Source organism: Triturus cristatus, chromosome 4_1 (assembly GCF_964204655.1).
Source record: "Triturus cristatus chromosome 4_1, aTriCri1.1, whole genome shotgun sequence".
NCBI lineage: Eukaryota > Metazoa > Chordata > Amphibia > Caudata > Salamandridae > Triturus > Triturus cristatus.
The window spans coordinates 173,728,152-173,744,987 of NC_140585.1; the positions used below are offsets into that span (position 1 = coordinate 173,728,152).

General features: G+C 46.0%; 1 protein-coding gene across 6 annotated transcripts in view; it reads left to right on the plus strand.

Annotated features, from left to right (window-relative positions):
* Nucleotides 1–16,836, plus strand: part of LOC146853832 (membrane-spanning 4-domains subfamily A member 4A-like) — a 242,673-nt gene that overhangs the window by 54,234 nt on the left and 171,603 nt on the right. For 5 of the 6 annotated variants that reach the window (XM_085650405.1, XM_085650409.1, XM_085650404.1 and 2 more), the window contains one exon: nucleotides 14,869–14,925. The exons of the other annotated variant lie outside the window; for it this stretch is intronic. In XM_085650405.1, the coding sequence (XP_085506531.1) occupies nucleotides 14,869–14,925 (57 nt within the window). The remainder of the gene's footprint in view (nucleotides 1–14,868; nucleotides 14,926–16,836) is intronic. 6 annotated transcript variants of the gene reach the window in all.

Genomic DNA, 16,836 nt, shown 5'->3' on the forward strand with positions numbered 1-16,836 from the left:
GGACTCCTAAATGCCTTCTGTGAATACCGTAACTCTTAAAGTTAGGTTTTTCTAAGTTTACGATTAGTAAAGTTAGGAGTCCTAACTTTACTACTCCTAAACTGAGAAAAATCCTAACTTTAGCTACATTTCTGGTATGCACTTGGGCATAGTTTACTATCCTTTTGTTGCCAAAGTGGTTTATTTTTGCATCCTCTGGATGTCAATTGCCGTTAGGTTTGGATTTGTGGTGTGATTTGAGTCCCTCATCCAGTGAGATACCGAGCTTTTGCGGCATCAGAGGTTTGGGGAGGCCTGAAATTTTATCTGATGTTGCATAGATGGCCGCAGTTGCGTCCTTCAAGAAGGTGAATTTCCCATTAGAATTCATTGACCCAAAGGTTGAATGTATTGGTTATATTTGTGTTGCACCGGGGGTTTGGGATGGTTTTGAAATGCTTTCCCGGAGGATTTTGGCACTTTTTGACATTTGCTTTACATTTTTTTGTGCCGGTTGTTTCCTAATCTTCCCGGATCTCATTTTCCTGCTGTCATAATAAATAATCAATCTGGTTGTTCTTCAGGTTACCCCTCTGTTATTTGTTCGTTTGTTTCTTGTACCAATTTGACTGATGTTGGGATGTCCTAGCTGTTCTTTTCAGTTCCTTGTTCTTCTTGGTGTCGCCTGTGCAGCTGTATGACATTACTCCGCATGCCTTTACCCCGCAGTCTTTTGTAGTGTGGGTTAACCACTCCCTATGTACAATGCTAAGTTAGCACATCCGCGTTAGATGTTAGAAAACCATCTTGCCGCTTCTGCTGCTTTTGCACGCAACACTGTTGTTACATGTTATTGCTTGAGAAATGCTTACTCGACTTTGCTTCACATGAGAACTGTCTGTTGTTTAACATCCGTAACAGTGAGCAGTGACATTGGTCTGTACATCGTGTAAAGAACTAGTCTGGGTCACTAGATGGTGCATGTTGTTGTGTGCAGGTTGATCGTCCCACTATGTAGTCATAACATGCACGCAGCTGCAGATACCTGAAAGGCGAGTGCTTTTAATATTGCAGCGCAGCCTGTTTTAGATTCATTCAGAAGAAGAGCTGTTGCAGGAGGGAGCCTAGCTGATCCTGTGATGTGATTCCACTAAGCTGATCTATACGGTATGGGGTCCCCCATTCAAGCCTAGAGACCTTCTATTAGTCTAATAATAATCACCTATTAGTTTACTAGAGAAAGGAAGGTGGCTTAGTTTCCACTGTCATTTTATTATGATCGCTCCTTTCATTTTCTATGGTATTGTAACAATGCTGATGGTTCTGATCTTGACCATTTGTCTGCTTGTGTTAGCCAAAGTACTGCATCTTAGGACGCGAGGTTTATAAAATAAACTCTTTATATTTTACCGTGTCTTTGTTTATTCTGTTGTGGACTGATATGAGAATACGAACAGGTATTTCCGATTCCCACCATTCCTGAGAATACTCCAAGTCGCTTGTTCTGGGTTGTCTATACATTGGGACCACCGAGCTAACTCTCGGATAACGAATGGGACACTAAGCTAGTCGGGATAAGGGTTTCTGGGTTCTGAGGGAAGTTTCTGGTACACCACAATTTTCTGAGGTCCTGGTTTCCTACGCATAATTCTGTGCATAAGCAGAATCCCTGCAACATGGTGCACCTAACGTTTGGTCTATTGATTTGAAACGCCTTAGTAGTGCTTGTATTGGTCCACAACGCCCTCACTCTGGTTTCCGGCTGATGGGAGTGACGGCTTAACCTACCTAGGTTTCGACTAAAGGTTCCTTCAAGCTTGATCATTAAAAAGGTTATTTCTTCTGAACCCCAGTGCTACTGTGGATATCGTTGTTACTCTTTAGTGTGTCCTCATGGCGGTCGATATCGCCGCGCATAGTCGGGCTCCTCTATGCCTACATTTGCGGTCTTATGAGGTACCTGATGACGGGTTGGCTGTTATCTTTGTGGTGAGTGCTGATACCACGTACCCGTATGAGTTGTTTTATTCCTGGGTGACGTTTTAGGCGGTGGATGCAAACGATGATACGTTTCACACCTACACTCACACACAGGTACCTGCAGTCTATGCCCCTTATAGGACACTAGAAATTCCTCTTTCTGCCTGGCAGCATACCATTTGGTTTAATGGCGCCCTTCCCCATGCGGTGGCACCGGCGAGAATGAGCCAGTTGTCTATTGCAGGGGCTACATGGCCGGTGCTGGCCGGCTTTAAACCTCATCCCTGCTACCAGAATGTCGCGGTGGCTGAGTTGCGAGTACTACACACAGCCCTGATTATGGTCCATAGGGCTTTGGTGCAGGTCGTGTCACGCAACGTGCAGGCGGGGGCACCTGCAGTTGCGGGACACACGACTGATCACCACGCGGTGGTCATTAGTCCTGTTATGGTTAATTCGGTTGTGGGCAAGCGCCCCCAAAGTAGGGATGATGTTCCCTACTGGCTTGCTGAGAAATTTGACCAACTGGAAGCGGTTTTTCCACACACCTCTCCTGTGGAGAAGCACAGGATTCTCACCATTAGTTTACCGAAGGACCTGGTCCCGGATATTGTTGATTGTGACAATTGGGGCAAGGTCTTTGCTGCGACCTATTCGAAGTGCTATGGCACTCAGTCTATGTCTGTACTACCCTCCGTCATCAAGAAAGTTCAGGAGAATCATGGTGCGGAGGCGGCTATTGAATTGGGAATGTGGCTTGTCGACCGCTTCGATGTAGTTAGTTCCATGGTGATGGGCAACCTCAAAGGAGATGCCATGCAGTTCCAAGTAGCAAATATGCTGGAGCTGGTGGATGTGGTCGACAGGCCCAGGGAATTCGCGAAGATAATTGCGAAAGCCTACAGAATGGTGGGTCGTAGCGCCTTGGGTGTGAAATCCACCGTGATCATTCCTGATATAGTACAGCAGACTAAGGTGAGTTCGTCTACAAAAGACGAAAAGCCCAACTTTCCAAAACAAAGTTGGAGAGCTAAGAAACAGGGGAAACAGCAACAGAAACAGGGGTCTCGTTCTGCCTCACCCGTTCAGTCGTCCAGTGACCGCACATATGATTTGCGCGATTGTTCTCGTATTAAGTCACATAATAGATTTCAGGTTTCTGAACAACGCTCTCCTCGTTCTTCACAGGAAACATCGGCTTCACAATCCGGTGGCGGAGACCGTGGGAAAGGACGGGGTACTCTAGGTCGTGACCAACCCCGCCAGACTGACGTCAAAGGCAAGCAGGACGAGTCTGCACGTCAACGTCCCCCGTTTCAGAAAAAGAAACTTGCTGCGCTAACTGCGAGATATGCCTCAGATGGTACGGACACAGCTTCGGAACCAGACATGGGCGCTAACGCTGCTCGACAGCGCGGCGGAAGTTACAGTAGTGCGGCTAGCACTGCATCCGTATCTGGAGGCGACAGCAACTGATACATTTGTGAGTGTTGAAACTGCTGATACTCGCGTAGCTCCGCCTGAACGACTGTTTGAAATAGTCCTTAATATTCAAGGTGACATACAACGTAAAATTAAAGTGGTTTTTTGGGATAATCTTACCTCCACATATGATTCTTTTAGCGGAGGCGGATTGGCCCCCGGCTTTCGTCTTAGATGCTCCTAGAGGGGAGGACATAATCCTCCCATCCTTTGGGCACACAGTGCCGCCGGAACATTCTAATAGGTTGGCCGGGGAGTGGGCGCAGGTGCTTGCACCTGCGTTGTATCGTAATCAGGTTGGCTGGGATAAATTCTCTCCCAACCATGAGATTCCGTTGCGGTCCACACCCCAGTCCCAACCCCAATATCCCATGCGTCGCGAGGCAAGACCTCACGTCGCGTCTATCCTTGAACAATTGGAATATCAGGGAGTAATTGAAACATGTGTGTCACCAATGAATAACCCTTTGTTCACTGTGACGAAGCCTGACTGGTCGTACCGCCTAGTTTTGGATTACCGGCACCTTAAATCGCACTGCCGGACGTGCGGTACAGAATACCCATAGTTCGGCTCTTGTCGATAGTCTCGTGAGAAAAAGATTCAAAACAACACTTGAAATTTCCAATGGCTTTTACAGCCATAACCTGTCCCCTCATAGTTATGAGTGGACGGCATTTACCTCGGGTGGCAAACAAAAAACAGTTCAAAAGGCTCCCAATGGGCTATAAAAACAGCCCTGGGGTCTTTGCCGCTCGTGTGGTCTCTCTCTTGGTGATTGTAGACCCGGAGGCGTACTCGTATGTAGATGACATCTATCTGACAGACGACGAGTTGCTTACGCATCTTGCTCGCGTGGATAACATAATTACTATGTTTGCAGACTTCGGTTACAAGTTCAACTTTGCGAAGTCCCACATTGCCGAGTACACGGTGTTGTTCTTGGGGTACGAACTCAACAATGAAGGTCGAAGATTGGCTCCGCACTTCCTTGAGAAATGCTCACGCCTTCGTGCTCCTACAACGTTGAAGAAATTACAATCCCTGCTCGGCTTTCTGAATTTCGGTCGTACCTACATTCCGGATTATGCCCAGCGTATCAAGTCACTTTATGCCTTGGTACAACCTACTTTTACCAATTCTTGTTGGCTGCCGGAGCATTCAGCTGCATTGCAGTCTTTGCAGGCTGATCTTCTTGCTTCTAAATTCTTACAAACTCGTGATAACCACACTAACCTGATCATTAGCATTGTACCAGGCACAGTGGGTTTCACCTACTTAACGTTCAATGAGGGCGAAACAGTCCCCATTGCTTACAAATCACACTTGTACACTTCAGCTGAGCTGCGATTTTCCGCTGTCGAAAAAGTTCTGACAGCTGGTCAGATGGCGATCCTGAAAGAACGAGCGCTATCGCAAGGGAAACGCATGCTGGTGGTAACACCATATCCTGCCCTTGAGGCGGTGACAAAAGCTAGTGTACCGAATTCTAAGGCTTTGCATCCAAGGTGGATACAATGGGCGACTTCCTTGACTTCGCCTGACGTCACATATATCTTTGACGCGGCATTACAGACACAGGAGTTCTTGGTTTATGAATTCGTTCATCCAGCTCCTCTGACTTTGCGCCCGCTCGAGGAGTACCATTGTGTCATTTACACTGACGGGTCTACGCAACCCGCAACTGGATCAAAGCACGCCTATTTAGCGGCCTGCGCAATTGTAGTTGGTACTTTCGTAAATGGTGAGTTCCAATCTGATGTCGTGCATACGCAGTCATTGGGTGATTGTATCGCAGAGTTGGCAGAGCTTCGTGCTCTGGTGCTTGCACTGGAGTTTGCTGACCCTCGGGTTACCACTCTTATAGTGAGTGACTCCTACTATTGTGTTCAATCATACAACGACAATCTACATTTTTAGATTCAAAATGACTTTCGTGATTACAAAGGTAGCACAGTGAAGCATAAAACTCTTTGGGTTCGAGTGGCAGAACTTAAAGACCATCTGCCCCTCGTGAATGTAATTCACACTCTTGGTCACCAACGTGTTGGCGTCCATGCTGTCGGTAACAGTCTAGCGGACGAGGCAGCAAAAACCGCAGTGGCAACATACTTAGTAGCAGCAGTTACAAGATCCAAAAGTAAGATTGATGATGACATTTTGGCAGCTATTGCTGCTACAGAGACAGGAAAGAACTTCCCAAGAGTTTTCCCTTCTCGCTACCATTATCGCTTAAGTCCTGATAACGTCTCGTTAGTGAGGATTAACGTGGACTGCAGACCATCTTTGATATCAGCGGCCCACGAGGGCATTGCGTCCGCGCATGCCGGCTTTGCGGCTACTGTATCTGTTACAGCAACGTTACTGGTGGTACGGTTTCTATAAACAAGTGCGCGCTTATGTTCTTAATTGTGACATTTGCCAGCAGATAAAACCTTCATCTGCGGCGCGTCCACCACAGACGCGGCTGTATATATCTAATCAACCACTTGCGTGTGCTTATTTAGATCATTGCGGTCCTTTTACCTCTGATACTGCGTACAAGTACATCTTGGTTGCAGTGGATTCGTGCACACGTTTTCTGTGGGTGTGTCCACAAAGGAGTGCTGATGCCTGTACTGTCACCAAGGATTTGCGTGTCTTTGTTAGAAGTTTTGCATGTGGTACCCTTCATTCTGACCAGGGCCCTGAGTTCGCCTCTAAGGCGTACAAAGAAGCCATGAGAAGTTTGGGGGTCCAAGTCAAATTTTCGTCTCCATACCGGCCTGAGGGCAATAGTGTTGTGGAGCGAATGAACCGTGACTTGAAGCAATCTTTGACAGCCAGGGTTTTAGGTACAGGCCGGAACTGGCTAGCCCACTTATGACGTGCAACGTGCACTTAATAATCTCCCTAGAAGGTCTCTGGTTGGGCGGACCCCATACATGATGCTCTTTGGCATACGAATGTTTGTCCCGGACCTTGATGGTCTAGACATGGCGGCGGCCGCCGCGCCTTTTGACCTAGATGATCACTGTGCTGTATTGCAGACTCTTCAAGAAGCCAGAGACACTCTAGCAAAAGAACACGTACCGTCCACATCTGAAGCTGCCCTCCAGATTCCGGTAGTCGGCTGGCTACCTCGAGTTGGTGACCTGGTCCGTGAGAAGGTGGAGAACAAGGAGTTCGGCCCCTCTTATCGTGCACCAGTCCCGGTGCTTGGAGTCCAGGGCACACGTACTGTCATTTTACCTCCACTTCCTGGTCGCAAGGATAACAGGTAAATCTCTATTGACAATGTCAAGCTACAGCGAGTGGCTGATACTTCATAGTATGACACCAGCAGTTTCATGCCCTTCGATGCTACGAAATTCTGTTGTGGCCCCTTCTTCTAACACCTTGCCTGATGTTGCAATCGAGATGCATACGGTTTCTGGTCCTTTAGTGCCACCGACACCTGGTGGCTTGCCTGAGGATGCGGAGTATGCTTATCCTGCGGAATTCCCAGTGCCTCTTTTGCAATCCACCGCTGTTGCCCAGTCACATTCTTCCTTTGACACTAATTCAATGACTTCCAATGCCCCATCAAAAGTTTCTATTTTTGCTGCCTGGTTCAAGAGACATTTTTTGATTCCACCTTGGACTTACATTTGGCTGGTGCTCACATGTGTTTTTTTGTTTATGTCCATTGGCTTTGTGGTAGTGTTTTTCAGACTTATCTTTGGACACTACCTGAATGAAAGATCAACAATTGGATTAATTGATGGAACTTTGGCCCCCCACTCCTCATCACATATTATGAAAAGGGACCAGACTTTTGTGAACATTACTGCCTGGCCTGTGCGTAATGGGATCGCTTGGGATGCTGTCAAATTTCAAATTCATGGCCCCACTGAAGTGATTAATGTGCCTAATGTTTTTCGTGTTTCTATGGGTGATGTAGTTAAACAGAATATCCGGTCGGATGATTGGGATGTAAAAGCAATAGAAGCACTGTTTTCTGATTTGAAATATTATGCTGCATTTGATGCTGAGGATTTATATTTGGATACTGCAAATTATGATGAACAATTTTGCTAGCAACACTATGGCACACATTTCCTACACAGAGCGAATACTTTTAGGAATTTTGTCAATTTTACACAATGGGAACATTGTCCTGCCCCTATGCCTGGCAGCTCGTCCACTTAAGTGAACAAATTCATGGTCAGAATCAATTGCGTTCAATAATGCAGTTTGCATGGACTTTGCAAACGTTAAAGGCAGGGAAAGTCCCTTGGGATTACATGAATACATCTTTATTCCTTCCTTTTAATTTGACTGCGAAACAACAGTTCATGTCTATGAAAGATGCTACTTATTCGTTGTTACACATTGAAAAGTTAGAACCTTTGCCTTTCTCTGTTGCTGAGTTAAACTCCGCCGTGTGGCATATACACGGGTTGATAACGTTACCTTTTCCCCTGTTTAAGTTCAGTTCGTGCATGAAACATTATGCCTTGGGCAGATATGAACAACTAGGTACTGCCTTCCTGCACGAAGTTTGGTCGCTCCCTTTTACATATAGATGCGTGAGGGACGGCAAGGAGGTTTACTTGAAAGGTGAAGAGTGCACTTCAACCCCAGATCACTCTGTGGTGTGTAGACACATTCAATTGCATGGTGCATGTAATATACACGCTCCTAATTTAGCTTGTATTCTGAAAGGGGTTCTGGTGCCAGTCATTACCCCGTCTTTTACACTGCTTGCGAATGGTAGTTATTTGCTTTTGAATAATGAAGCTTAATGTGGGATGTTAGTGTGAATTCCTTACATAGTGACTCTATCACAGCGGGTAGTTTGCTGCAATAACGTCCTTTTCCCACCCCCGCATGGCCGGCTCGATGTCTCCATCTGGCCTTCTATTCCAACCTTGAAAGCAGAGTTCAATAAAATGAGCAGAATAAGGGCTCTATTGTCTCAAAAAGAAGTCGCGTTGACTTCATCCCGGGAAACATTTGTCCTTCACGTGGCTAACGCACGCACGGAGGTGCAAGCACTTTTAAAAACTGATCTTCCCCTGCAATTTGGAACTCTGATACAGACTATCTTTAATGCCTCGTCAACAAGTGGCCTGGCTCATTTTTTAAGAGTTGTGGGCTCCGGCCTCGTGACCTCGTTTCAAACTATTTTTGGTGTGATCCCCGCATTTTTTCATTCTATTTTTTTCCAGCATCTTCGGAGGTCTCCCTTTGCTTCTCGCCCTCGTAGCTGGGGTGCTTTTGCTGATCTGTGTGCTACGCTATGGCTGCACAACTTGCGCTACAAGTCAGCATACCCCAGCTGCCCCACCTTCGTAACCGGATGCTTGAATACTATGGCACCTTGCCTTTGGCTACCTTAAGCATGGCTTATGAATTGTCCTTCCGGTTTCCCTTCTTTACTTGTGTGCAACCTGTTTTTCACTGCCTAGATTGTCCTTTCCAATGGGCTCTGGATTTGTGCCTGTCAAACATGGTGTCGCCTGCCCCAGATTTTGATCGACTGGCTCATGAGTTTGCCTGTTCTGGTGTCTGGTTCATGACCTTCGGTGCTGCGCATGGAGTCCTTGGAAATTGGGATATCGGAGAGGCTGCTATTGACTTCTTAGAACGGAGTTATCTTGAAGAACCAGACTGTTGTCCTAGTGTGGTACTCGAGGCTCCTGTGGTCGAACACTTGTGTTCCTTTCCTTTGTTGAACTGGATGGCCGATAATTTTGCTGAACGTTCCAATGATTTCCTCTTGGAAGCGGTTGCAAATTATTGTGCTTGTACCTTGATGGATTGACTTTCTGCCCTCCTCATTTAATGGTGCATCCATTAGTGTTATTTTCTTCTCTTTACAAGGTTTTTTTTTCCCTGTAACAATTTTTTTCTTTTTATTTTTTTCTTCAAACTTTCACTTACCTGATATGGACTTACAGTTCATGCCCTTGGTTCCGTTCTATCTGACTTGAACTCTGCGTTCTTGAAAGTGCGCCCCTAGTGGTTAGTAGTCCGATCAAGGGGGGGTGTAGTGTGGGTTAACCACTCCCTATGTACAATGCTAAGTTAGCACAACCGCGTTAGATGTTAGAAAACCATCTTGCCGCTTCTGCTGCTTTTGCACGCAACACTGTTATTGCTTGAGAAATGCTTACTCGACTTTGCTTCACATGAGAACTGTCTGTTTAACATACGTAACAGTGAGCAGTGACCTTGGTCTGTACATCGTGTAAAGAACTAGTCTGGGTCACTAGATGGTGCATGTTGTTGTGTGCACGTTGATCGTCCCACTATGTAGTCATAACATGCACGCAGCTGCAGATACCTGAAAGACGAGTGCTTTTAATATTGCAGCGCAGCATGTTTTAGATTCATTCGGAAGAAGAGCTGTTGCAGGAGAGAGCCTAGCTGATCCTGTGATGTGATTCCACTAAGCTGATCTATACGGTATGGGGTCCCCCATTCAAGCCTAGAGACCTTCTATTAGTCTAATAATAATAACCTATTAGTTTACTAGAGAAAGGAAGGTGGCTTAGTTTCCACTGTCATTTTATTATGATCGCTCCTTTCATTTTCTATGGTATTGTAACAATGCTGATGGTTCTGATCTTGACCATTTGTCTGCTTGTGTTAGCCAAAGTACTGCATCTTAGGACGCGAGGTTTATAAAATAAACTCTTTATATTTTACCGTGTCTTTGTTTATTCTGTTGTGGACTGATATGAGAATACGAACAGGTATTTCCGATTCCCACCATTCCTGAGAATACTCCAAGTCGCTTGTTCTGGGTTGTCTATACATTGGGACCGCCGAGCTAAATCTCGCATAACGAATGGGACACTAAGCTAGTCGGGATAAGGGTTTCTGGGTTCTGAGGGAAGTTTCTGGTACACCACAATTTTCTGAGGTCCTGGTTTCCTACGCATAGTTCTGTGCAGAAGCAGAATCCCTGCAACACTTTACTCCGCAAAACATTCACAAGCTGCACCTCGTCCTGGCTGTGCTGCTTCTGCAGAGACCCGGGCTAACGCTTGGCGGATGGTAGCTACTTGCGCCTAGGTATTAGTGCCTATGTCGCCACTGGTCGGCCACCAACTGGCCTAAGGGATTAAAGGTGGCTGAGTCCGGCCCACTGTCTCTTACTCCGATGCTCCCTGTACCGCTGTTTTTAGGGGGTGCTGCTTGGGGCTGACCCCTTTGCCTGGTAGACTGGAAGAAGAAAGGTAGGGGGAGGGAGGCTGGGTAAGAGGTTGAGAAGGCGAGACCAGGCCGATTGAACTCGAAGCTGGGTGGGACAGCAGGCTCAGCAAGACTAAGCCTCTCTGTGTTCATCCGCCCCTAGGTCGAAGGGACAGGGAAGGTCAGGGTTGGGTGACCTGACAGATTGGGTGGGCGAATTTCCCTGCTGCTACAGCGCTGAATACAACACTTTTTTAATTTATTTGCTGGATTACTCGTGCTCCTTTTAGGCGCTGAGGCAAGCGTGAGTGTGGCCAAAGCGGAGAGGAGGGACTGAGTGGGAGCTGCACTGGACTGGGGTGGTGGCTCTTAGTGACATACAAGCCGTACTGGCCTAATGCCGGCCACGCCACACAGCCGTGAGGTTTGCGTTGCTCTGACTTCTAGCCTCACCCGTTATGTTCCGTAGTGCTCTCCAGACTCACCAGTGTGGAGTGAGCTGGAAAAGAGGCACTGGGTGGCTCATGCAAGCCTGTGTAGTGCCTCCAACTTCCCAGCACGACCCGCTTGCTGCTTTCTCCCGTTCGGCTTCCTCTGAAGGATCTATGAACCAGTGAGTTGTGCAGCTGTGAAGCCCACATACGACCAACCAGACCCAGTGGCAGCACCCGGCCCTCGACCTGGCACCCGGCGCGGCTCAGCTCTTGGAAGATCACACAGCCGCTCACAACCGCTGACTGCTCACTGCTCTCTGTCACCACGTGCTCCTCCTCATCACAAGGGGAGGATCTGACTTCCGTCAGCTTCCGTAGCAGGCGCAAAGAGCCTAGATTTGCCTAAGTGGGCCATCTGCCTGCAGGATGGGGGCAGGGCTGAGCACAGCCCTACTTACACCTGAATAGGCTCTGTTATGCTTTTAAACAAGGGGCATAACAAATCCACATTGCCACTACTGCCAACGTGGAGCCAGAGCAGGGGAGGTAGGGAAGTCCATGAACTTCAAAGCCACTGTCTAGAAGCTTATCCCACCTACCAGAACAAGGGCACCAGGGTATAAAAGTAGGATCTCAGACACTAACTCTTCAGTTACACTTCTGTGCTGCTACAAGGACTGCCACTCTGCTGGACTGCTTCTCTAAAAGGAAATGCTGCCCTGCTGAGCGAACCTGCTTCCTGATGCCCTCTTCCCTGGGGAAGAAGAAATTGACCTGCAACTTCATCTTGAAGCCAAGACTTCAGAATGACTCCAAGGGCTAGACTGTTGGCCTCCTGATCTGAGCCCAAGGGACATAAAAGCTCCCCAACCAGCTGCAGCGAGTCCCTGCCCCCTAGTGGTGCCCTTCAGGTCCAGGACCCTGGGTGTGACTCGGCGAGCTCAAATCAAACCTTTATGCTTCTTGCAACCGTGAACAGGCTCATTTGCACTGAGACGGCGCTGCTCACATGAGAACAAGTGAGAGCCTCTGCTAGCCAGTCTTCGCACAGCAGCATCAAACAACAGCAGGGGATTGCCAACCCGAAGCATGAGCCTGCCCGTCCGCGACAATCGGACTGCTCTTTGTGCCACGTCATAAGCCTCCTGCAATGCTCTCCTTGTGTCGCATCTCCAACTCCTCGGGATCAGCACGATGCTCAAAAATGGTCCACCTCTCAATAGCTTCAAGTCTGTATGCTACAATAGCACAGATCAGTGAGGGGATTGAGCGAGGGAAGGAAAGGATGGCAACAATGGGGAGGGAGACCTGAAATGACAGTAACAAGAATCTTATTAATAATAAATTGGACTCTTGTTGAACATTTTACCAGCTCTCCTATAGAATTCCTAAATAACTGTAAAGAAAAAGAACATGAATTTTCAGTTGAGCCCTTTGCGGTTATTACAGTTCCTATTATTCTGCATAGGACCAGAACGATACACCTTCAAATCAGGACTCTCTGTAGAAGTATAGTGAGGAATAAAGAAGAGAGTATAATAAATATAACAGATCTTTTGGGCTGTGAGTAATAATCCTATAATCAACAAGTTACACCAAGAAAACGCAACCTACTTATATATTGCTCAGCCTGGCATCACAGGGTAGTCAGAGAAAAGACCACAAGGCTCTTCCACTATTCCCTGCTACAACAGGTTGCCTGAATGTGGGAAGAAACGCACAATACTCAATACTGTATTGCAGAACACGTAGTGTAAGCCGCACAAGGCTGACTGCAATGAGTGTAAAATGAAATAGTTTAAACACTGTTACAAGTCAGTCAGTGTCTGGATAATGAGTATGCAGAATACACACTATTGACAGACAAACACAAAACATATAACTTTTTGCACCACGGCTCCAGAGCGCAAGATATGAGCCAAACAAATGAAAGCACTGTTGTCCAATTAGTAAGAACTTAACAGGGACACACACAATACGAAAATATTGCCGGAATCCCTTCTACCTACAAGAGACTACAAACGTGTGTCTCGCCAACAGGGAGGGACACCGCAATTAGTGTTGAGGCAGACTTGACCTCTAAGGTTAAATAGAACTGAACGCGATCAAGAGTTGCCTCTGTGCAGGAATTATAACAAGTAAATAGAGGTGTTACGACACCATTACCGGACTCCAAAACAAGAATACCAACAATGAGTTTCACAAACGTAATCCAGCAAGCCTCCAGAATTAGCGGCAACGTTGCGGGGGAAGCGGATGTTCTTTTATTCTCTTCCGCTTTCCTGCCGACAACGTGCATGACGTCTGTTACGTGCGCGACGCATCCGGAATCATGGGAAACGTAGCTTCAAGGCTCCCATGTCTCCACGGACACGCTGTGGAGCTTGATGCGACTCCCACAGCAGGCACAGTTTCGAGGTGAGACAGGGTGACCATGATAGGAAGGGGGGGTTGTGACACCTTGCTCCTCACAGCCCTCTCCAGTGCTAACGGGGTTCTTGGTGCAAAAGTTGTGAAGGTAAACCTTCAGCGGCACTAATCTGGGACCATATCCCACTCCCGCTCCATCTTGATCAGTCTTTGACTTTGACCTGGTCCAGCCCGACTAGATGACCGCATTTGGCTCTTTGTGCCTTCAGTCTCTATTTTACACTTAGTTCTTTAAAAATTCATAACTCCTGTTCTACTGATTGGATTTTTGACATTTTGGTCTTGTTTTATTTATTACATTTTGCTCTATTTTCCCAAACTAGTGTGGGATCTTTTGGTTCCTCCATTCCACTGTTTGAAGAGTTGCACAAATACTTTCCAGATTACCTCTAAATTAAGCCCGATTGCTCTGTGCCAAGCTACCAGGGGGTTGAGCTCAAGTTAATTTGGGGTTTGCTTGTACCTTACCCTGAGAAGGTTGTTGCTTCTTGACCAGGACTCACACCCTAGTAACCAGTAACCTGATTTCTCACATTTACTAAGGAGGCAAGACAACCTCAAGGGTAGCATCGTCTCTCTGGTATGTTCTTGAGCACACGAGGTGGCAGCAACGTGAGTGGGGATGAACCTCATTAATGAACGGGGACATGTTAGTACATACTTCTGTACTGAATTTCATTTTGCATTGTGGCCCAAATCCCATATGGAAACACTAGGCATATGGAATTCCAGACTACTTGTTTGAAAACACAAACTATGAAACATAAGGATCTCTGGTAATTTATGACTGGTAAACTAAAGCCATATGCTCGGCTCCAATACTCTGGACCATCAATCATACAAATGGCAAACTAACAATCCAATAGTACCAGCAATGATAAATGTATTTTATTGCAGTCAATAAATTAGTGTGATCTACTTTGATAAAAAAAACACTTTGCTGGAAGATAAATGATGAATTTATGAAATTGCTTTTTAATAGATAAGATAACATAAAATAACATAGCATAACATAACATGTATTTTTAAAGGGCATGTCTTCCCTGGATAGTGTCTTGGAGCTGAATAAAAGATGTTCATGTTAGTCATTATATAGTGGGAGGGTGACAATCATTTGTTTTTTAATATTTTACTTTAATATAATAAGTTATTATTATTGATCACATTGGATTCATGTAGAGCATATAAATGTTGTAGATGTTCTGAAGATCTCATTAATCATTCTGAGAGGCTCCTATTTTGGGCTATTATGCTGCAACTCCTCACCAGAGAACAAATAAGTAAAAACTAGTTGTAGAGAAGTTGGCATTAGTTCCTATTTCTTATATATGCTTTGTTGCAACGTACTCAATGACACATGATTATTGATAATCAATTCAAATTATTGTCTCTTCTTCCTAGTATATCATTTCTGGAGCATTGTCTGTTGCTGCAGAGAAAAAGGGCACCCGGAGCCTGGTGAGTTAAAATACATACTAGAACCTGCCCTTAGCAAAGATCAGGGATTCCCTGGTGCCACGTGGACATTTTGCAAACATGTGAAAGAATTCTCTAGAAATTTACAAGTCTCTTAGAGGCAAAGTACGGATGTTCTGATGGAGCAAGAGATTGGAAGCAGCACTGCATTTATTCCCACCTGTGTTCAGAAATGAATGAGTATAATTTGGGGCTGGAGATTGCCTACTAAGGGCACTTTGTGTGCATTGACTACCATGCACTGTTGTGAATGCACTTACTAGGCTTTTATTGGACACCAGTGGTTTGTTGTTGCATTCGCAAGAGAATGCAACCACCATCTCCATGCAGCACTTCTGTATTCTCTTTTGAAAAAAATCTACTTTCCAACAGAAGAAATTCAGGACCCTATTTAGAGATTTGCGGATGGGCTACTCCCTCAAAACTGGTGGATATCTCATCCACTATATAACAAGTGCCATATGATACACTGCACTTGTAATATATGGGGACGGGATATCTGCCACGTTTGTGATGGAGCATCCAGTCTGCCAAACTGAAAATACGGCCATTTGTGTTATGTAGACTCCATCTCTGCACATCCCAGGGTCTATCTGTCAATCTGCCTTTTGGAAAACTAAATTGATTACAGTACTCTTGGCTTCCGACTAAATTCCAAGAGTAAGCTAGGAGTAAATCAGAAGTTCATGTGAAATCCGAAAGTAACACAAAGGTAAGTCATACATACTCATTAAAAAAATCTTTGGGAAATCAGGTTCAGTGTGCCCAATTTTAACGAATCTGTATGACTTGATATTCCAACATGTTCTCCCCACAAAAAATGCTTCCCTGTGGGACAAAGCACTCCAATAAATCACAAATCTGCTCATGAAGATAGAAAAAGCTACAACACGCCACATTTTTTCTGTGCACGTATGCAATGTTTGACTATATCAGGTACCTAGCAGAGTAGCAACAGCATGCTATTCAATAATGGTAGGCTCAACCTTTCATTTGGGACATATGGAAACCCTGCAGTAATCTGCAGACCAGGGGGCTTCTTTTAGTCGTGGATAGACAGATGGATCATAAGATATCCATCCTGGGAAACTGTCCTGAGGATAAAAAGATAATTTCCTTATAGACACATATAATTGACACCGAATTCCTGGAGATGACACAGCCCAGCTTCTGCCCACCTAGGGCATCTGTTGACCTATTTATCCGCATACTTTTATTTTTTGATTGACATTTGCTATTGTTTTCACCCAAGAGAAAAACAACAGTTATAGAAACAGCAGCCATCTTCCACCATGGCACAGATAGGGTCAGCATATATTAACCACAACCATAGCAGTATCATGCCCAAATCTCTCACTTTCCTGTACAGAGTATAGAATACTTGAGTTGCCCCAGAAATCAACATGGATCACCACATTCCATAGAAACAAAATCAGTCCTCATCCATGCCGGTAGACCCCTCATCTTCCTTTGAGGTGTGCAGTTGAGAGCCCTCAGGGTCCATGGAGCAGGCCAGGAGTTCCGCTCACACTCCCAGTCTTCCCCAGCCTTATCATGTCTGCACTGCTTCAGAAGTATTTCCTCAGCCACTGCCTATTCTGTCACATCCGCCACACATTGCTCGTCACTAGGACCCGACAGACCCATCCATGTGATTGCTACCCGCTACTTAGCCAGGAGCAGCAACAGGTGCAAGAATTTAAAGGCCAGTTTCTGGCCCTTCTGCTAACAGATGTCACCCAACAGGCAAACAGCAGGGTCTGTAGCAATTGGTATCCGCACCACTGTCCTCAGCTGAGCCAGTATTTGCAAACAAAATGCATAACCTCTGGGCAGGCCCATGCTAAATGCAAAAAAGAGGCCATGGGGGCCTGACATCTAGGACAACTTATC